Source organism: Ixodes scapularis, unplaced genomic scaffold, assembly GCF_016920785.2.
Source record: "Ixodes scapularis isolate PalLabHiFi unplaced genomic scaffold, ASM1692078v2 PGA_scaffold3__209_contigs__length_174095766, whole genome shotgun sequence".
NCBI lineage: Eukaryota > Metazoa > Arthropoda > Arachnida > Ixodida > Ixodidae > Ixodes > Ixodes scapularis.
The window spans coordinates 138739433-138762382 of NW_024609868.1; the positions used below are offsets into that span (position 1 = coordinate 138739433).

Here is a 22950-nt window from a genome sequence, read left to right on the forward strand (position 1 = left end):
CGTGACATCGAACAGGTCAGTGGATTTCCCCGTGTCAGGTGCGCGAGCGAAATTGGCACAACTCAACAAACCGGAGAACAGTCGTTGCCAGAAACTTCTGCGATACCCGACGACTACGACGAGATGACAAGCGACGCCAGCAGCTCTGCACCCGCTGAAGACTCAGAAGGAGTTAGTCAGGACAGTGATGGATCTCTCCCAAGCTCCGACGACGAAGTGCACTCTGATGACGACAGAGAAGATGAGGCCGGCGATCCTGAGGGCGCGGGTGAGGGCGTTGGTGAGGGCGATCAGCTTCCATTTGACGACGTTCGTCTGCCGGGTTCAGGCACCACAGTTATGATGGCCATCGTGCTTTTAGCATCGTTCGTTATCGCTCATGCGCTCTCTTGGGCGGCGCTTGACGATTTGTTGTGCATCATGAACGCTATCTTCGGCTGCATTGCAATGCCACCATCCAAATACCTTTTTCGCAAGCTGTGGAACAAGGACAAGGCTAACTATTTCTACTACTGTGAAGCCTGTGAGACACTTCTGAACTTGGACATGACCTGCGAGATCTGCAACACCACGTACGAGTTAAGGAAACTTCGAGCTAATGGCTGCTTCTTTGTGATCATGAATCTTCGGAATCAAATTCAGCACCTAGTGATAAGGAACAGGCAGGCACTTCATGAAAACCTTGAGAAGATAGCTGCAACTGCCGCAAATGAAAACATCAATGACATCACAGCAGGGGCCGCTTACAGAAAGCTTAGGGAAGACGGAACATTGCGGTATGGTGATCTGACCATTACATTCAATACGGATGGCAGCCCACTTTTCAAATCATCAAGAAACTCAATCTGGCCCATCCAGTTCATTATCAATGAACTTCCTCCTGAAATAAGGTTCAAGCACCCAACACTTGCTGGTCTGTGGTTTGGGAAAAAACACCCTAAAATGACCCTGTTCCTTGGCAAATTCGTCGAACAATTCAACAGCATGGAGCCACTCACGTGGACCCACATGATGAAGACGTACCACAGCAAAGTTTACGCTCTCTGTTGTTGCGTAGATGCACCAGCACGAGCAGCAGTGCAGAACTTTATGCAGTTCAACAGCTTCTTTGGGTGTCCATGGTGTCTCACAAAGGCTGAGCACAAAGAAGGTAAGAAACTGTGCAATATGCTCATGACTGAAATAAGAGTTGAAACGCAAGCACGTCCTGACAGTATTGATGATCCTACTAAAAAGCTCAGAGACAGTCGGCACAAAGAACGGAACAGTCGCAGCACTGGCATTTTTCTGCATAAGCAATGTGCTGAATGCATGTGATGCAACATAATGACGAGGTTTCAGACCAAGTATATGTGATTTTTTTTCTTAGAAGAGCCAAATCCAGAAACCAAAGCTGAGCCAATTCTTGTTGAAATTCTGGGTATATTTGGGTGTGCAGTTTCCAAAAGGTACCACAATGAAATCAGTCATATGTAAGAAAAGCCACTGTACAGGTGGCTGCGATACAGGGCTGAAATCTATACTGATGAGCAAACTTTCATGTTTATCTCAGATTTGCTCCACATGGGTTTGGTTCTTTTGAAAACAAAAGAAATAAATAAAAAAAAAACATATGCATTATAAGATAAATAGGGCACTTAAATAGATCATTTTTAATGTCCACATTGCTCTAAATTTAACCAACCACCTTGATTCTGAGGAAAAGAAACCCTAAAAAAAGCTCATATTACTTGAATAAGTGTGATGGTGAGCAAGCTCAATGGTTCAGTTATTACAAGTGCCAGGTAATAGCGTAATAGATTTCAGTATCTGAAAGCCATTCATGTGTTGTTTTCATGTAAAATACAGCTCTATTAAAGAAATATTTGCACCTCAAATCTTTTTATTTGAAGGTGGCTTGAACTATAATATCTAATTAAAAATGAAGCAATGATATTTTGAGTCTGTCTCTTTAATTATAGTTATATATGCAATTACACTTAGACACATTGAGCACTAAAAACTTACAGTTGTAAAAATCATCACTGCCAGTAATGAAGTGCAATTTGTTTCCCTTCAAAGCAGAAATTAAGCCCAGTATTTTCCGATTTTTAAATTTGCAGAGACCAGATCTTATTATTCGTTACCTCATTTAGATTTCCGAAAGCTAAAGGAAATTAAATATTGTGATGCTCTCAGTTTGCAAAATATGAAAAGTTGGAAAAAAAAACAAATTTAATTTTGAGCACAGACTTCTTATAACACGTCTCATTTCGACCTAAAATTTTGTATGAGGCCGATTGTGAGCAAATCTCGATCCACTTACAATAAATCCAGTTCATCCACTATGGAAGTCTGCTAAAACAGGTGTCCGGGTGCACTTTGTTGTTTGCAGGAGGCATGCGATACCTATCATCGACCCCTGGACCAGAACGAACACCAGCAGGAGTAATTCGGGATGCACAACTGGCAGTTGAACTAAACACGGACATCAATGGTGTGAAGGGGCCCTCACCTCTGACGAACCTGATGGGATTTAACATTGTCTGGGGCTACACGGTGGATTATATGCATTGTGTGCTCCAGGGCGTCTCAAAGCAGATAACCGAGTTCCTTGTCAACTCATCCCACTCACAGGCATCTTTCTACATCGGTGAGGACTTTAAACTCTTATAGCTAACATGGTTTACACTGAGCGAGTAAGGAAGGCATGATTGGGCAGCACTCAAGAAGTCCAAACAGTGACACCGTAGCCATGCGGATCATGCATAATTGCTGGCTACCTCGCTACAGATAATGTCAAGAGATAGAACAGTCATTTGGTTGTGATATAGAACCTTTATGCATCCCAGGCTGTATGCAAAAAAAAAAAAAGCAGGGATGGAGGAAGGAAGAGAACAACAGGCAGCATGCGATTACACCTAGTGTTGTCTTTTCCTCCCTCTGTCCTTGTTTTTTTTTTTTTTTTTGGCATTCAATCTGTGATGAAATACCAACTACCCTAACTTAGTATTTTGCTTTATGTGCCCTCTGTCAAACGGATGCTTCAGTTCATCCTTTTTAAACTATGCCACTCTGACATGATAGACTAAAGAAGGAACATAACAAAGCACTTAAAAAGGCACTACAAAGGTTCTTGAGATCATCTCTTTATGGCCACAATGTGATCTACGTGCTCTAAGCATACCAAAAATAAAAATAAATTACACTGCTGTGCGGCCTATTTTAGTATTGAAATGTGCTCAAAGTTTGCGGCAGCTCAGACCTACAGATGGCGCCACCGAACCAGGCCGAATACAGTTGAACGACAAACGGCACTCATCAACCAACAACGAGCGATGGCTTCCCATGCAGACAAGGAACCGACCAGTCATGCTCATTCATGTGGGAAGCAATCGCTCGTGATCCTCTGACAGCGCCGTTCGTCATCTGGCAATAGTTCAATTTCTGCGATATATTGCAAAAAAAAAAAGAAATCTTTTGATCACATTTTTAATACAAAATTAAGGGGTGCACAATTGTAATATCTGAATTTTTAGAATGCTTAAAGCCTGTAGAATTGGTCATGACTAGGGTTCCATATCGTCTGTGTATTTTTCTTCAAAGTCAGAAATGTTTTTGCAGTGTTTTTTTTTTTTTCTCCCGAATTCGGTGGTTTTACGAGTCTATTTTTGGTGTCTGCCAGAAATCGGGGTTTATGTCGTAAAAGCAAATGCATATCTATGGCATTTTTAGGAAAAATAACTCTTTATGTGCTGTTTCACAGATAAGCACATGGAAACAATGTACAAAGAAAAAGGTGGCCTCACGGGCAGTTCACTGCGGTCAGTGTTCAGGCCACCACAAATAAGCCTATTGATGAAAGGTTCTTGCTGCGCAAAGCTGGGGTTTTTCTTCTTTCATGTGAGCTACTATTCAGGATTTTTTGTTGTTACACATTTTGAGAAAAACCCTTCGGGGGTTACTTTTTCAGTGCTTATCGGGATATACCGAAAACATACAGCCCTATTTATGACAAAGAATAGACGATATCGGAACCATCTTTAGTGCCCCTTTAAAATACAGATGTGAGTGATCGGAAAGCTCAGACAGCTCAAATGTGGCCGCTTTGCCTGCTTATTCCAGGCAAAATAGTTTGAGAATCATTTCCTCACTAGTTGACTATAAATGACAATAGCTATTCCATCCCACCCCTAAAATAAAGTTTCATGCATGGTAATTTTTTTGTGACTTCTATGTATATCGCTATATATTTTCAGTAACATAGCTAGCGGTCCACTGCGGCATAACCATGTGGCTGGTTCAGGGGACAAGCCTCCCACCAGACCATTTTGCCTAATTTCTTGTATTTACAGCTTCTGTGGGGCAAACTACAGACTGTCCTTAAAGTAGAATTTTTTTGTTACTAGATTTGTGATTAAAACTTTTTAAATATTCTGGGCCCGTTTGCTCGAAGCGCATACCGCAGCTAAAGTTAGCCGCAGTACCTAGAAGAGGGATTTTGAGATCACGTGACTGGTTCAATAGGGATGCGGGGAAACATGGGCGGTGCCCAAGTGAGTGAGCGCCGGTCGCTTTGGAACTAATATGTCGTTGTAGCTGCAATATCGGGCGCATGAGTCAGCAACGAATAATGGAGAAGGCCTTCGCTCTGCCTTACCTCACTTAAACCGCAAAGCATGGGCATTTTTTAGACAGTGTTTCGATTCTGGGCATTCCTAAGCCTAAAAATGAACGCGATAATTGTTGGCATGGCAGCGTCTTTGGAAAGCGGATTGTTGATAGCACACAAAAGCAGACAGCGTCCTGACAGACTTTTTTCTCAATTATCCAAGCATCGCGAGGAGAACGCTGCAAGTGTAATTCTACGGCTCACGCGCGCTGCCCTTCCTCTTATAAAAGATTTGAAGTAAAAAATCATAATAAGGCTTCAACGAACGCGCGTGCAAGGCAAAATTTGTTTTATACTTTTTGCTTTAGAACAGTTACTACTGCAGGCGCCAGCACGTGCGACGCATGCAACTACAGTCGTAGCATGCACCTCGGTGCTTGGATAATTTAGAATAAAGATCTGTTGGGACGCCGTCTGCTTTTGTGTGCTATCAACAATCCGCTTTCCAAAGACGTTGCTATGCCAACAATTATCGCGTTCATTTAGGCTTAGGAGTGCCCAGAATTGAAACACTATCTAAAAAATGCGGCGATGTCATTGCCCATGTTTTGCGGTTTAAGTGAGGTAAGGCAAAGCGAAAGCCTCCTGCACCTTTCGTTGCTGACTGACGCGCCCGATATTGCAACCACAACGACATATTAGTTCCAAAGCGAGCGGCGCTCACTCACTGGGGACCCGCCATGTTTCCCCGCATCCCTACCGAGCCAGTCACGTGATCTCAAAATCCCTCTCCTAGGTACTGCGGCTAACTTTAGCCGCGGTTAGTGCTTCGAGCAAACGGGCCCTGGAAGTGCTCCAATAAGTTTGCCAAAGCACACTGCAATTACCTGCTTTAACTATGATATCCTGTCAGACATGAATACCTTGATGAATATTCCAAAAAGTAGACTGTGCTTTTGCATGATGATGCAAACTTACAATACACGTCATGTGAATGGATCTCTGGAAAAGCCAATCTATGATAACACAGGGATGTACTACCTAACAGGACCTATCCCTTCACTTGTTTCCCTACAGGCAGACCAGCTTCTCTGAGGCTGGTTAACAAGCGCCTGCTGAGTATACGGCCACCCCATTGCTTCACACGACTGCCACGAGCCCTTTCGGAACGTGGGTTCTGGAAGGCGAGTGAGTGGAGACTGTGGCTGTTATTCTACAGCTTGCCCTGCACCATTAACATCCTACCCGACCGATATTGGCGGCACCTGTCCAAGTTGTCCGAAGCAATCTTCATCCTGCTCTCCACGAACCTCAACGAATCTCGGATAAAGCATGCCGGTATGATTATAATTGTAATTTGTCACATTTCATATTATAACGCTGAGTTACTGGTGAATGTGTTATATCTGGATTTACGAATGAAGAATTAGCCATGAGACCGAACGTTTTATAAAGACGCAATTGTTGCGAGCCTCCTTCCCCGCGGGTGTTAGTGAGTGTGATTGGCTCGTAGAAATATACACAGCAGATTGCAGTATGTGACATAGATGGATGTTACAAAATTACATTCTAATTACTTCAAAACTATCCTACGCAACTGCTATTGTGAAACAGCAGCTCCCTTTTCAGAGCTAAAAAGATACTGGCAGCTCTGTTTTGATTGAGGACTTTGCTCGTGGCTCTGTTTGAGCTAGAGACAATGGCACAGCCAGAGTGGGGGATATGGGGGGTTCAAACCTCTCCGAAAAGTTTTCCAAGACTGTCCACCTTGTCAACACTCTCAAGAAGTGACACAAGACTAACAAAAACTGTTATGACATTAAGCTATCGCTTATGTTAAGACATTAAGCTATCGCATAATATGAGAGACAGCAACAGCTGGTAGTAATGATTCAGAATAATCAGCTATAAAAGGTGGATTGAATAATTTCTGATTTTGAATTGTAACCATTTACCGAAATGCGATTGATAATTTTTCAATTTGAATAGAGGACCAACTTGTAAGTCTCTTGTGCGCCGTTGATGTATTGCTGGAACCACAGGTGGTCAGAAACGTCACAGGAGTAGCCGTATGAATTGTAGACGAACATCCACCGAAATTTGGCAGGTGTCGTCTCGAACCTTGTGGCGTCTTGAGCTATCCCTCAACGCCCTCGTCGAACTTTTGTGTTGTGCTAGCGGGTTTCGGAGTTGACTCTTCTGGGTCGAGGCTGCTCCGCACTGGCGCAAGAACCGTTGTGGTAGGCCAAGACTTTGCTGGCGTATTGTGCAGACCTAAGCTCTCGATCTGCTAACACTGCCTAGCATAGCGGCTGAAGCCAGAACTTTTTGCGATGGACCCTGCGAATGAATGAGAGCGATGAAATGAGGCATGTGACAACATACCGGCAGAGTGCTCTTCCTGGCACCTTAACTGGCTCACGGAGTCCGTAGAAATGTTCTTAGCCAACTCATGGTGAAGCGATATAGAAACGCCAACCCTCGGTTCTGCTGGCACTGCCTCGTCATTGCAGGTTGCGCATAGTGATCAGTCGGTGAGTCTGCTGTTTTGCGTGGACCCAGGAAAGCGATGAAGCCTCTGCGCGCTCAGTCTGCTTGCTATCGGCAGTGGAGCAGCTGAGCACATTGGCTGCATCACTTTCTAAAAGATGCTAGCTATCAGCTCCTTTCTCATGAATTGATAATATTCCCAGAAGCCAGGGTGTAAGATAATCTTCAGGCATGTACAGCACGCTCTACGCAGCTGCCAGGTAAAGTTCGCTGGTTGCTTTGATTTCAAGCTGCGCATGAAGACGACTCGTTGAACTGGAGTCATCTTGGGACTTGTTTCTTTGCTTTCTTGGGGGAATTTTGTCCGCTCTCGCAGTTGTGCCATTTGGCCGGCCGATAGCACTCAGCCGTGGGCACGGTGGCCGTGGGATGATGCGGCCTTTTTGAGCGCTCGTTGACTGAATGTTATCGGATTGATCTCACCGTGTATTTAGGAGCACTTTGTCCTCACTTAAAGGGTATATCTTACTCCGTGCCAGAAGTATTTGCCAATGGCGTCAGCCAGAATCCGGCGAATTTAGCCATTAACAGCTGTCGCTGTAGAAGTTACTGTCACCTTTTGCTGTCATTCTCTTTGGCTTGCACATTCCCGTAAGGAAAGGAAGGGAATAGTAACTGGTTCGGTTTTGTGAACTACTAAGCAAGCAAAACAGCTGAAACTGGCCTTCCTGAAGACCACTCTGGATAAGAAGTTTGGCACTCAGCGACACAAGATGCCATGAAATTGAGAACATTTTTTGCCGTTTGTCAGCTGGTTGCAGCGTGAGCAGGACAGACAGACATATGCTTATAACCGCCCCCCCCCCCTTCCCCCCCTCTTTATAAATTAACCGACAGTTGCATAAAGGCGCTGCTTGCTTGAGTACTGCCGTTCACAATGGCGGAGAATAGCGGGTACGTTGGAGTTGTCATTATGACCAGCAGGTGAAGCACTAACAAATAACACTTCAGGTGCACAATCTGTGGAGAAAACGCATTTGGAGACAGAAACTGAAGTGTAAAAGAACTATGTATGATCTAAGATATGATTCTGTTTGTTTAGCAGAAATTCATAACACTTTTGTGCATGCAACCTAACGCACCGCCAGTGCAAGAATTTGTGTTTCCCCCCCGGGGGCGCTTTTTTAAACTTTTTATTGTCCTAAGTGGTCGAACACGCTCCGCAACTAAATCCTGGCTGCGCCACTGGCTAGAGAAAACACAGTGCTGATCTTGAGACTAGATAAACATGAATTAATGTGTTGTCATCATAATTACAATCCTGCAGTTGTGAGCGAAGTGCAACAAGGTAGAGGGCTTAGAGCGATGAACTGGTATCCCGTTCACCAGGCAAAAGTGACCCTTACCCCCTGGCTGTTATCAGATTGATCACACCGCTGAATACGTGATCGTAGCAAATCCTGAGGCTTCCACGAAAACCTAAGCCGAGATTTGTATTACGATCACTAAAAAACATGATAAACTATTTTTCAATATTGTGAGCCTTAGAGATCAGTGTCTAGCTCGGATAAAAGCCCAAAATACAGCACTGTGGCTGATGGCTGCCCGTGTTTTTGTCGTAAAAGCACATTTTGGACTTAAAACAATGGAAGCATGACTTATCTCGTCGGTACTGTTATTAAATATCAATAATTAAGCAATTATCTGTGTGCAGTACTTCGTTAAAAGCTAGACATTAAAAATCTAAGGTCACGTGTCTAGTGGTAAAAAATCTGCAACATTTTTTACCTCTAGACCACTGGTGGGGGTCACTTTCAGCTGCCAGTTTATCGCTCTAAGCGCCTCTGTACCGTGTTGGCAAAGTGCCAGGATTGAAGACAAAACATACAGGACAGCACAGATGCAAGAAGCCCCACCGTTATATGTTGTTACGCACATTCTGTTTTGAGGTCTTAGCGTACGTGTTCATTACAATAAGTATAACCTTCATACTTCATTCCTGTCTTTACATTTTGTTCATTTGTCTTCTTGTGTTTCAGAACACCTTCTGCAACAGTTTGTGGCTAGTGCCGCAAGCCTGTACGGTGACTCATTTATGCGTTTTAACATCCACCAACTCCTTCATCTTGGGAAGGCGGCACGGCAGATGGGCCCGCTGTGGGCACATTCAGCCTTTGTGTTTGAATCCGGCAATGGGAGCATCCTCAACCTTGTGACAGCAGCGAAGGGAGTACCACTGCAAATTGTTGAGCGGGCATTAATGGCCCAGCAAGTGGAGGCGATCGTAAATGCTGACAAGTTGCCTCAGAAACTCACGGAAATCGCCAAGCGACTTCTAGGGGAGAAAAGAGTTCAGAAGAGCACTTATGTTAGGGAGGTGTGCCTTCTCGGCACAGGCAAAGTCGTCATTTTCACGTTGGCGGAGCAGGAGTGTTTTGTAAACATGTTCGGACAATCCTCAGGGACTGGCCAAGAGTATCTAAGAATGATATGCAAAGGTAAAGTGTATCACAGTGTAAACTATGTGAGAGCTGTCAAATCTGACACAACAGTATTTTCTACAACAGAAGGCCTCTACTTCATTATTAACAAAATTGTCACCCTAACTATCGCAGACGAAGAGAAATGTGTCCTGTTATGCACAAAAGTAGTGCCCATCGAATCGACTCAGTTTCCTGGCCACATTAAAGAATGCTTTGTGTCACAGCTTCTGACACCTTCTGTAATTGATCCAGATGACATTGAGGGCTGCTGCCTTTTGATGGACTTCAGCTTTGAGGATTGCATGTACGTTGCAGACCTCCCGAATTACATCGAAAGAGACTAATGTCATGTCTTCGAAACTTTCGAAAGGGGTAACACGTTTAAACTCATACATACCAGGTCCACTGCTGACTTCTAGATCTCTACTCGACGGTTCACCTCTACTCCTGAGAGGACGAGGAGACGGGAGGAGAGACTTGTTCACCCACAGCATCGTTTAAACAGGACTGTGGAAAACAACACCCTGGGTTGAGAAGTATTTATTCCTTTTTTCTGCTGCTCTCACAGCAGTCGAGGCAAACTATAAGTCAAGCTAGCTAACTCAGCGGTGAACCTGGAGGATAGCAATGCAACCTGTTGGTCTTTTTCAGCTTCCGAAAACCATCTTTGTGCTTCTTACAAAAGTTTGTTTTGGGCAAGTGTAAAGCTGGGTAGGATGAAGCATTTCTTTTTGTGTCAGAAAGCAGAGCAAACTTGTGAGCGTTTCATTACACAGCCTGAGATTGACAACTGGTTTTGAGATTTGGCGACACTGGTTCATGCTGTAGATGAGAAATTTAGCCAGTGCTGTATGGCTGCTAGTCTGGGGTATTTAACATGCATCACACAGCAGTGATATCAAGAGCATGTGGCAGTACAATGCTCATGTAGCTCGAAATGGGCCAGGATCCTTGGAGTTTGTGGGTGACAGCATTTGCTTGGAAAGAATGATGCAGAAAGAAAAGACAAACCAGAAACGTCCTCTCTGAGTTTTTGACATGACCTCTTTGACCCTCTCTATTTTTTATACCTACACTTATATAGTTCTTGATTTTAACAAAATGAAAACCCCGAGTTGTGCCATAATTCAACCTTTTTGTCAATAAAAATGTTTTTCGGTGGATGCTTTGCAACAGGATTCTCTACTTACCTGGAATGGAGAGCGTGATGGTAAGGATAATATAAATAAAGGGAGAAACAAAACACAAGGACGGACAAGACAATTTCCCTACTGGCAGCAGACGTTTAATGAAAACTCCGACGACCCTTCTTTCCACCATTTATATTCGGATTGTCTTACTTTAAGCATTCAGTGCACATTAAACCTGCAAATTTGAAGCCCACAATTACTTTGAGCATATAAACATCTCACTAGGTGCCTTCCATAATGGTGATCTCACATACAAATAGAACTAAAAAGCTACCTTGTGAAAATCTCGTATTAAAACAGCTCACCGTAAAATGCCTATCAGAGATAGTTAACTGCAGAACTATACGATACACTACTAAGTTTGCCAGCATTCTGATGAAGCGCTCGTCTGAACTTGGGGGTCTATTCACTTTTATGTATCCAAAGCACATGTGCATACCTGCGATAAACATTTGTGTGCAAAGCTTTTTGTCAGATTGTCCAGCATTGGTCGACATAGATGTCTGCATACTTGTGAATTAAGGGTGAAAAGCATGTTCAGTGGTATCTCAGTTTCCGGTTCTTTTCCTGTGTCTGTTTGGGGGATCGACGACACCTTCCAAAGGTTTTACGGCTGTGTTGGATAAACGGGCTTTTCGTAAGTCCAAGCTTTTACAGGCACAACCCTTCTATGGTTGCGAGCAGTCGGGGCAACATGGAAACTCACAAAAGCCGACAATAGTGCAAAATTCCACAAAAGCAATGATACAGAAACAACCATTCATACACATGAGTTGAAGAAAAATGCCTGTGAACAGCTAGGACAAGAAGAGACCAACGCCTCTGAGGGCTGTAGACGACATTGTTTTGCTTCAGTTGTATGGGATGTCATATCGAACTGGTGGCAGCTACTCCTACTCATTGCTTGCTTTGACGTACGACGTCTTCTGTGCAAAATAAATGCAGTGAAGAAAACGCTCGAGGATGTTCTGTCACCAGAAAGGACCAAATTACGTTGGTGAAAGCTATCTACTAGAGAAGCATGATTGGAATATGAAAATACTCAACCCTCGCATGTCCAGTGGTTAGAATGAACCGATGGAGGATGATTCTTGCAGTCAGAAACTTGTTACAGCATTAAGCAGTTTGAATAGCATTCATTAAAGTCTTCATACAGCTTGCTCAAGAAATGGCAAACTGGGCATATGTATTACATACTTTAAAGCTGTTCATTCGTGAAATGGTTTAAGCTATCAAAGAATCGACAGATGAGCATAATGAACAAAGGGAAATTAAAGGTAGTATACCGAGTGTCCCAAGTAGCGGCCAGGCTCTTTTAATCGACCGCAAAATTCGGTTTCTTAACCTATAAGGCTACAATTTTGTGCAGCGTTGCCCACAGATGGTGTATTCGTTTTTGTAAAATTTGCAAAGAGCGAACTTACCTGAGGAAAAAGTAAAGAAAGAAAAAGGCTTAGCTCTTATGGAAACGCAGTGAAGCCACCGGTCTGCAAACAACACGGCACCGTTTCTCACGCGAGACGAGATGGTGCAAGCGGTCGCGACGCCAACTACCGTCAACGAACAAGCATACGACGCCGAGAGCCAGCGTCTCTGGCAGACAATCTTTTCAACTCAAAAGCGGCACGAGATTTTTACGTATCGGTTGCCAATGCATTATTTTACCATCCTTACTAATAAAACACATTGAATGGACACATAATCGATTAAAAAATGCCTTGTCACGTTATTTAAACTGCTCTTTTCGTAGTACTTATGTCGTCTGCTTTGCAGTTCCTTGTTACGCCCGTTTTGGTTTCTGCGACTGTCGTCGTCTGCGGAACGTGTGCCGCTTTTGAGTCGAAAAGATTGTCTGCTAAAGACGCCAGCTCTCAGCGCCGTATGCTGGTTTGTTGGCAGCAGTTGGCGTCGCGACCGCTTGTGCCATCTCGTCTCCCGTGCGAAACTGCGCCGTATTGTTTAAATACCGGTAAGTTCGCTGCGTTTTTATAGGAGCTAAGCCTTTTTCTTTCTTTACTTTTTCCTCAAGTTAATTCACTCTTTGCAAATTTTACAAAAAAACGACAACAAAAAAACACTATCTATGGGCAACGCTGCACAAAATGGTAGCACGATAGGTTAAGAAACCGAATTTTGCGGTTGATTTAAAGAGCCTGGCCGATACTTGGGACCATACCTCGGCAAAACTCACATATGAGGTTTGCCGATCCCCTCAAGCCCCTCACTCACCCTCATCTTCACGGGTGAGGTGAGGGTGAGTCAGTTTCTGAACCAGGAAAATTCATGAGTGTGAGGGCGAGTGAGGGCCGTGAGGACCGTGAGTGCGTGAGGGCGGTGAGTGCGTGAGGGGCTTGGGGGCGGTGAGTGGCGTGAGGGCCATGAGTGCGTAGGGGTATGAGGGCCGTGAGGGCAGTTAGTGCGTGACGGGTTAGAGGGCCATGAGGGCGTGAGGGCGGTGAGTGTGTCAGTGGCATGAGTGCGTGAGGGGTGCGAGGGCGGTGAGTGCGTGAGGGGCGTGAGGGCGGTGAGTGCGTGTGGCCCTGTTCAGACTGAGCAACATTTTCAGCAATTTTGGTGTTGCTGGTGGGTTGTTCCCTAGCTTTCCCTAGATCGACAGGAAGTGTCGAGATCGGGTTCGGCTCGAAACAAGCGAGCAACTCTGAGCAATTCGAAAACGTTTGAAACGGCTGCGTCCAATCATGGATGCAATATTCTCACGTGATACCTCGTGTTGGTGACGATGACAAATCGCAGCAATTGGTTGCTGCGTGTGAACACGGGGTATCACGTTTGTGGAAATAAACTGTTTTAGAAAGATGCACTAGTATTTTCAACGAGATTTAAATGCATAAAAATATGTTTATAGTGCGTAATTGTACGTCTAAATAGTGCAAGTAAAATAAAATTTCATGACGATGACAAATCGCAGCAATTGGTTGCTGCGTGTGAACACGGGCGGCCCGTGTTGCTGGTGTTGCGACGTCAAGTTTCTGGGCGATGTTGCCCCATCTGAAGCGAGCCTGATCGAGTGGCATGAGTGCGTGAGGGGTATGAGTGCGCAAGGGCCATGAGGGTGGTAAGGGACGTGAGGGCTGCGACGGCCGTGAGTGCGTGAGGGGCGTGAGGGCGGTAAGTGGCGTGAGGGCCATAGGGGTGTGAGAGCCATGAGTGTGTGAGGGCCGTGAGGTTCAGTGAGGGTGAGTGAACTGCTGAAGGCAGTGGCGTCACAAGGGGGGTGCTGGGGGGAGGGGGGGGGGCAGATCGCCCAGAATGCAGCGCTCCTAGGGGTGTCGCGGCGGGACCCGAGGGGGAGGGGTCGCGGCAGGCGATGAGCGGGAGTGGGGGGGCGGGTGTAGCCGCGGGCCACCGCCCCGGGTGCCGCTGACCCTAGTGACGCCACTGGCTGAAGGTGAGTGCGACTGTGAGGACGAGGGTGAGTGAGGGGCTGAAGGTGAGTGGCTGAAGGTGAGTGTAGCTGCGAGGGTGAGGGAGGGGCTTAGGTGAGTGTGGCTGTGAGGGTGAGGGTGAGTGAGGGCGACCTAAAATGCAGACCTCTGCTTGGGACACCCATCAGAAAGACACCGAAATGCATTTTTTTTTACATTTTTTGTGGTGGGCTTTTAGTGTTTGTATATTGTTTGTGTTCCAGATTTGTCTTGTACCACTCCCCTCTGTAATGACCCAGGGCCTTGATGTTACTTAAATAAATAAATAAATTGATAATATTTGCTTTCTGCAGACCACAAAAGGGAGTGGAAACATTTATTTTGATATATATTGTCACTTAATTAAGCAGATAATGTCCGATATAGTTAGCTGAAAAATAAAAATATGCAGTCTGACCCCCAGGTCAAGTCATCCGTACCCGACCGTAACATCGGCACTTTGTCAAAATTCATGATGCTACTAATTGCCAAGCTTCATGGGCCATGAAGGCAACCGGGAGGGCAAGGGGCATGGGCGTACCAACCTGGGGGGGGGGGGTGGGGGGCAAGGCCGCTGGCCCCCCCAGTTCTCAGAGTGGGGGGGGGGGGGCAAGGTATGTGTCTTGCCCCCCTTAAACAGCTGCCACTGCAGAGGGCCAACACTGGCCTGCGGCACCCAAGGGATACCAAGGGCACCCCCCCCGGCGTGTATGGTTTGCTTCCCCACTCAAAAACAAGTTCGTACGCCACTGAAGGGGGGCACTTGTCCCCCTAGTTTTCAGGGTGGGGGGGGGCAAGGCATGCGTTATGCCCCCCCCCCCCCGAAACAGCCGCCTCTGGGCAGGGCAAGCGCTGGCCGGCGGCATTCAAGGGATAACAAGGGCACCGCCCCCCGGCCCTGGGTGTGTGTGTGTGTGTGTGTGGGGGGGGGGGGGGGCGGCGGGGGGCGGGGCGGGGGTATTGTTTGCCCCCTCACTGAAAAACAGGTTGGTACGCAACTGCCAAGCTTTACTAACTTTGTTGTCAATGTACTATCGTACATCGACACGTACAGCTATTATTGCACATACGGTTGTCCTTCGAAGCCAGCGGAATTCGCAGCCTCGCCCGTTTAGCCAGGAGAGGCGAGCGCAGCCGTGTCCTGGCGTGGTTCCCGCCTGCAGCGACGATTAACGCCCGTGTAGCCAGGAGAGGCGAGCCCAGCAGTGTGCTGGTGTGATTCCCATCGGCAGCGACGATTCACGCCTTGGCCGATCCTGGCAACTCAACCCGACCAGCAGGAAGATTGTGCGTTGTGTTCGTTGATGCACCCTACACGTCGGGCAGAAGTCAGTCAGTCAGAGTTTTGAAAGTAAGGAAATCAAAGGAAGTGTTGTTGAGCCGGAGGCTCAATATGTCACCTTTGTTTTGGGATAGGGGAGGGGGATGTTGCCCCAGTGTCGCGCCGCTAACTCGCGCCGCCGCGCCACGCCAGCCGCACAAAAAAGCCAGCCAGCCAACCCTCTTTCCTCTTTCCAGACTAGCTCAACTTCTGCGAAGAGGTCAATTCCTCTTCGCAGAAGTTGAGCTAGTCTTCTTTAAATCTTCTTAGTAGTTGGCCGTCACGAAAAACACCAGCGCCAAGCACCACCAAGGAGCCCTGACAAACCTAATGTTAAGCCGAATTAGGACCGAATCAGAATAATAAATAAATAAAAACTGGGCCGGAAGGATAAAAAATTGTGGCCAGATGGGATTTTGTTCCCTTAGCCTTACGCCGCGATTGAAGTGTCAATCGTAGTACCAATTTGTCACCGAGCGCCGAGCGCGCCCGAGCTTGTCTAGGCGTGCGAGTTGCCCCATAACACGCGACCTTCCTTATTCAGGATTGTCGGTGCTCCTATGATTCAGGCCGCCGGTACGCGGAAACGCACCGCGGTGAGAATTAAGTTATCTCCGCTGGCGACGCAGAGGCCCCGCGAGCGGAGAGCCCTGCGCGAGAAGCTAACTCAGAGCGAAAGACAAGGGAGCGGATCGAAAAGAATACCTTTGTGTTCGGTGTTAATCCAGTTGGTTGGGTCGCCCCGTGGTCCGGAACATATCAGGCGATCGTATCCAGAAGTGGCCGCCGCGAGCGAGCCGCCCAGGAGGACCGCGGCGCCGTAGAGTAGGAAGCGACGTCGGCACCATATCACTAGGACTACTCGGACCGCCGGCCTCGGATGCAGCCACCCGGCCGCCCAGCGAGACGCGGCTTCCGTCGGGGATGGCACGGCGATATGCGATATCGCCAAGCCGAAGACGGAGCCAACGGAACGCAGAAGCCGGCGGAGCTGGCGGAGCCACGAAAAGAGCCGATTTGACCAAGTACGAGTCACGAGTACGGCCCACGGTACGAGCAACGGCCCGTTCGTCGCTGCCGACCGGTGATGCGGTTTCTTAGGATTGATGTCACGGTCGGTTTGTTGCCGTGCCGTCCACGCTGGCTTTGCTGTGCGGTACGGCTGGTGCGGCTGTCGGGTACTTGTGATGCACATTATTCGAGACAGTCGCCCCAAGACGTCGCCGGGACGAGTTGACCGAGGAATTCGTGTGAGCTCAACGTCGGTCTATGTTCCGTTTCGACATGTATGGCATATGTAATGATACCGGTGGTAGAAGATGGTCGTTTTGATGGAAGATCGCAGTCGCCGTTCTGCATGTATGATTTGGTGATACCGGTGATCCTGATATATAAGCGTTGCGTTGGAAAGATGGTGGTCGCCTACGTCATCGCACGCAAAATCATACCAGCCACACCAAATTTTGTCGGCAAGCAAACTGACTGCCAGTATAGACAGACGTGAAGCCATAGCGGTGCCGGTATCTCCAGTTATGCAGAACGTCAAACCAAACTAGCTGCATGTATAATAACAAGAAATTATGATGGTGTCATACCAGAACTGTAGAGGCAGCAGGTATATTTCTTGTACGTTTTTCCAATAGGGTGACTAGCTCTACCTAGGGGAACTTTATACATTTACTACGGCAAGATGGTTTCACAAAACTAAGTATTTAGTTTATTCAACTCCTGCACTAACCTTGTCTTTAGAAACTTTTTATATTCTTTGCGATGCTGAGATAAGATTCTGGAAATAGTTTTTCTAGAACTACTCTAGATATTTCCAGTTCATCATTTTTCTCGCAAAGCATTCGAAAGAGCCAAACCCTGTAATGTACGGAGGGAAATCACAGAATGATGCGACGGACAGTTTGGAACATTCGGCACTGTAACAGTAATAATGACATGTCACTTATGTAATGCTCATTATCGCAGATCAAACTGCTTTTTCCGTCTGCACTCATTTTCAGTGGACTCATTCAGCGAACTCGCACCCGAGACTGCAGCGCTGGGTTCTGCGAAGTAATTTGCATGAATATAGATGCAACAGGTTTCTTTGAGAGTGCGTCTAACACGTATTCTTCATATTGAATCTGCTACTGTATTCATGACCATGTCCTTAATTGTATCCACATTCCAGCTTATTTTTATTTTGACATTTGAGTTTTCTTCAGTACTTTTCTCAACATCTGTGCTTGTTGGGCCGTACTCAAGACCATACATCTTGTCTTTCACTATTACATCAATATATAAAACTGTTGATGCCGAGTGAGAATTCAAGGTACCGAATCTGTCGTGCGAGTTAAATAAGAACCAATAAAAAGCTCTACAAAGGAAATTTTGTTAAAGGAGGCTGTATAAGCATTAGAATAGCACATGCCATGCTAAAAAAAGAATACAAATTCTTGTTAGGTATGCAAGGATGACACTGCTGTGCTGTTTCTGATGTGTCACAAAAAAAATCAGTGCCATACAGTGTTCCTTATGGAAGTACAAACTGTCGAATTCAAAGCCCAGAAGTTTTATTCAAGAATGTTCCTCAATACAAATGTATTTAGAGATCTGAGCCACTGACTCAAACATGACTATGTGGCGAACATTCATTTTCATGTGCATTATAGTTTACAAGGTCTAGTCTGCATTGATTTATTGCATTCATGCTGAAACTGGGAGGGGTTCTCTGGGTATGAATAAAGATATAAACATTTCTTAAAATCAAAACATTTGAGAACAGACTAGACGGCTCTGCATTGCAGTAGTAGTTTTATTTGTAGTCTTTACAGTTGAATGTGAATATTTGACAGAAGTCTCTCAGGTTGGGGCGAAAGAGGGTTAAATGAATGCATTTGATCATTTGCCTTAATTCGGTACCCATCATTTTAACGCCTACGTGGCGTTGTCCTGGGGGGTGACTATGACTAAAATAAGAGGATCTATGTGCTGATCACGAAAGAATATGCTAGCCATTCTAATGTAGCTCTGCCAAGTACTTGATTGTGATTTGTTTTTATTTTCAGTTACTTGGGTGCCTCAAGATCTGGAGATCCTAGTGGCCACAAGCTTGGACTCAATCTTTTTCTGTGGTCTGGCCAGGACCATGGGGGAGATAATCCCAGCAACAAGAGCATCGCAGTATCTCCCTGCCTATGACTTTCGATCAGCGTCACGACAGGGGAGTCCTCGTGCCACCAGGTGTTAGGTATGCCACTTGAAATAAGCATTTTTCTTACCTATTACTAGAACAGCCAAAGCACTACTAAGCCTAAAATGCAAAAAAACATATTCAAATCTTGGGTTGGATGGAGTTCCAATTACAAAAAGGAGTCTGCAGACATGATTAACATGTGAACTTAAAGCCCGCGGATGTAGGTTCGACGGTGTCACAGAAATAACTTCCCGCAGATCGCCTTGTTCGTGCTTTACCCAAACAAATTCTTAAAATAATCAATGTGTTTCGTTGGTGTCATCAATCTTATGTCCCTACCACACCCAGCAGTCGGGACATGTGAAATATAAAAAAAACAGGAACTTGCACATTGTCAGCTCTGCAAAGATTTATATAGTAAACAGAGCATAGCACGTTCAGCTTAAGAAAAAAATTCAGTGCAGGCCTATATTCATGGTTCACATATGTGTAATTGCTCTTCATAATGAAGTGAAAACTGCTCAAGTTGTGGCCCACTACAGGCTTTCTATTAGTGTTAAAAAGTGTGGTAGAAAACATGATTGCGCTTGGAAGACGGGGACATAGGAAGGACAGACACAACAGAGCGCTAACATTCAACTGATTTAATTCAAGAACCTCAGCGTAGAAACGGACTTTGTCACCGCACCACATCTCAACCAATCCGTTCTGCCACGGACCGCAAGTACGCCAACTCCTTATCTGCCAAGTCAATCGACGCCATACTGACACAACTTGTGCCGGAACTATTTATAGTGTCAGCCTCCATAATCTCGCTAACAGTCCTATCTTTGTGCCTCTCAAGAACAGTAGACGAAGCAAATAATTGTTTGCACCCGCAGTTATGACAGTGACACGACAGATCATCACTGCGAGTGCAAACCATTATTTGCTTTGTCTACTGTTCTTGCTAGGCACAAAGATATGACTGTTAGAGAGATTATGGAGGCTGATGCTATAAATAGTTCTGGCACGTGTTGTGTCAGTGTGGCGTCAATTGACTTGGCGGATAAGGAGTTGGCGTACTTGCGGTCCGTGGCAGGGCCACGGATTGGTTGAGGTGTGGTGCGGTGACGCAGTGTGTTTTTACGCTGAGGTTCTTGAATTAAATCAGTTGAAAGTTAGCACTCGGTGGTGTCTGTCCTTCCTATGTCCCCGTCTTCAAAGCGCAATTATGTTTTCTAACGTACCGTACCAACTTGCCCAACAATCAGCACTTGTTAAAAAGTGCTATTGTGTTTTAAGCAGCTCGCACCAAATATTTTCTTGAAATACATAGGTTCATGAAAATTATTATGTAGATGTTGGCAGACAGTCATGGTGAGGCCAATCTTTAATGCCAAGTGGTCCACTTATTCAGAGTTAAATGAGTTTGTAAATATTGTAGGTCGCAAATTAAATTTTTATGGTATGCAATGGGCACAATCATCCGTAATGACTAGCTCTACCTAGGGGAACTTCATACGTTTACTACGGCAAGATGGTTTCGAAAAACAAAGTATTTAGTTTATTCAACTCCTGCACTAACCTTGTCTTTAGAAACTTTTTATATTCTTTGCGATGCTGAGATAAGATTCTGGAAATAGTTTTTCTAGAACTACTCTAGATATTTCCAGTTCATTATTTTTCTCGCAAAGCATTCGAAAGAGCCAAACCCTGTAATGTACGGAGGGAAATCACAGAATGATGCGACTGACAGTTTGGAACATTCGGCACTGTAACAGTAATAATGACATGTCACTTATGTAATGCTCATTATCGCAGATCAAACTGCTTTTTCCGTCTACACTCACTTTCAGTAGACTCATCCAGCGAACTCCCACCTGAGACTGCAGCGCTGGGTTCCGCAAAGTAATTTGAATGAATAATGATGCAACAGGTTTCTTTGAGCGTGCGTCTAACACATATTCTTTATATTGAATCTGCTAACTGTATTCATGACCATGTCTATAATTGTATCCACACTCCAGCTTATTTTTATTTTGACATTTGAGTTTTCCTCAGTACTTTTCTCAACATCTGTGCTTGTTGAACCATACTCAAGTCCATACATCTTGTCTTTCACTATTACATTAATATATAAAACTGTTGATGCCGAGTGAGAATTCAAGGTACCGAATCAGTCGTGCGAGCTAAATAAGAACCAATAAAAAGCTATACAAAGGAAATTTCGTTACAGGAGGTTGTATGGGCATTAAAATAGCACATGCCATGCTAAAAAAAAATAAATACAAATTCTTGTTAGGTATGCAAGGATGACAGTGTTGTGCTGTTTCTGATGTGTCACAAAAAACAAAAAAAATCAGTGCCATACAGTGTTCCTAATTGAAGTACAAACTGTTGAATTCGAAGCCCAGAAGTTTTATTCAAGAATGTTCCTCAATACAAATGTATTTTGAGATCTGAGCCACTGACTGATACATGACTATGTGGCTAACATTCATTTTCATGTGCATTATAGTTTACTAGGTCTAGTCTGCATTGATTTATTGCATTCATGCTGAAACTGGGAGGGGTTCTCTGGGTATGAATAAAGAGATAAACATTTCTTGATATCAAAACATTTGAGAACGGACAAAAGGAAGGATCTGAGAACGGTATCTTAGATTCTCTTCTTTTTCTTACAGTATATCTAATGTTCACTTTATTTCACCTGATGCATTTAGTTTTTAGCGCAGCTGTTAGCACCCGTTTCCGCGTTTCGCGGCGTCGCTGTCGGCGTAACCGCCCAACTAAACTTGGCAGGAAATTGAATTAATGTTGTGGTCATGTGACGTTAATATTTCCGCTAAGTCTAGCTGAGAAACTGAATGTTTTTATGGATGACGTGACACGGTCTTGCGACGTCATTTTCCCCGCTACTTTTAGCGGAAAAACTGCATTTGTGTTGAGGTCATGTGACATCAATTTCCGCACTAAATTTATTGGGAAACTTAACCCGCTAAATTTAGTGGGGAAATTTCCCCCTAAATGGGAGGGAGCAGAAGAGGAGGAGGGGAGGGGAAGGAGGGGCATACCCTCCCATCTTCCTCTTCGAGAGCTGTACTGTATTTTCTCATTACAGAGAATTGTAAACGTCTCATATTTCATCTCATGTTTTTTGAACTTTTATATTGCAGGTGCGCTTGCAGCACAAATCTGGGTTGTGCTGATCCTCTACGCACAAGTTAGGAACTCCTGAGTGACAAGAGTGGGAGTTTGGTCTGACAGCTCAAAGGACACCATTGTTCAGTATTGAATTTTTAATTATCTTCTTTAGAGCAAAGTTAAGCTTTGCTGCATGCAGTTCCTCTAAAAATAAATACCTGCAACCAAATTTACCAGGTCACGACATTTTGCCTCTGCTCTTAGTGCTCCTGGTGAGCCTCGGATAAGAGCTTACTGGTGTGCAAACATCATAATTGTTTGAAACCACTCACTGATGTAGAGACTCATTGACATCCAGCACTCCAATGAAACGCTGGATATCCACAAGTATGCAAGCGGGAAAGGAACCATACAATCATATTGTATTGGGGGACATTCTACGGTGTTTTTTTGTATATTTACAGATTTAAAAAAAAAAAGCCGTAAAAGCTACATTTACGCAGTCTGTACACTTGAGTTATATGGCCAGGGCGGCATAGTATAAAAGGCTAATTTGTAATGATCAGTCGGCTTATTACAGAGATGTGCCAGACATCTTTCAGAAAACTAGATGGAGGTTCATTCTCGCGTGGTTTTATCCCGCGAATCTGAATATCCCGTTCGTTTTCCACAAAGATATAACTAAACGTGAGAAAACACAAAAAAAACATCCTACCAATAGTGACATCGTAAGAAGACCTTTCAGCCGCCAAGTGTGTGTCGCTTAAGGGCCGCGCGTCCAGTCGCAAGTTTTCTAGGTATATTCTCCCGCATTGGCACCAGTCGTGACACATTTTTCTGCCCCTTTAAAAAATAGCATGTGCGTGCATAGCTTTCATAGGCGCTGAAGATGCGTGAACAAAGATTTTGAAAGCTGCTCTTGTGACGTCGCTCTCTAGGGAAGTGCTTTCAAAGCGCTTTAAAAATGACTCTATGCAGCCTCGATTAATTAAATTAGCAAATAATTTTGATATTTGAGATTCTGGAGGTAAAATGAAGAAGATTTAAAAGTGTTTTCTCAATTACAAAACCGCTTCAGCCTCTCTCTAAGTATAGTATGTTCCTGAAATTTTTAATCAGTGAAAATAGACCGATGGTTCC

At 45.0% G+C, this 22950-nt stretch overlaps 1 protein-coding gene across 1 annotated transcript; it reads left to right on the top strand.

Annotated features, from left to right (window-relative positions):
* Positions 1-123: 123 nt before the first annotated feature.
* On the top strand, positions 124-9908 carry LOC121837299. Its single transcript, XM_042292895.1, has 4 exons — positions 124-1150; positions 2375-2632; positions 5669-5929; positions 9121-9908. Exons 1-4 carry the CDS (start codon positions 124-126, stop codon positions 9906-9908), a joined length of 2334 nt encoding a protein of 777 aa, XP_042148829.1.
* The last annotated feature ends 13042 nt before the right edge of the window (positions 9909-22950 follow it).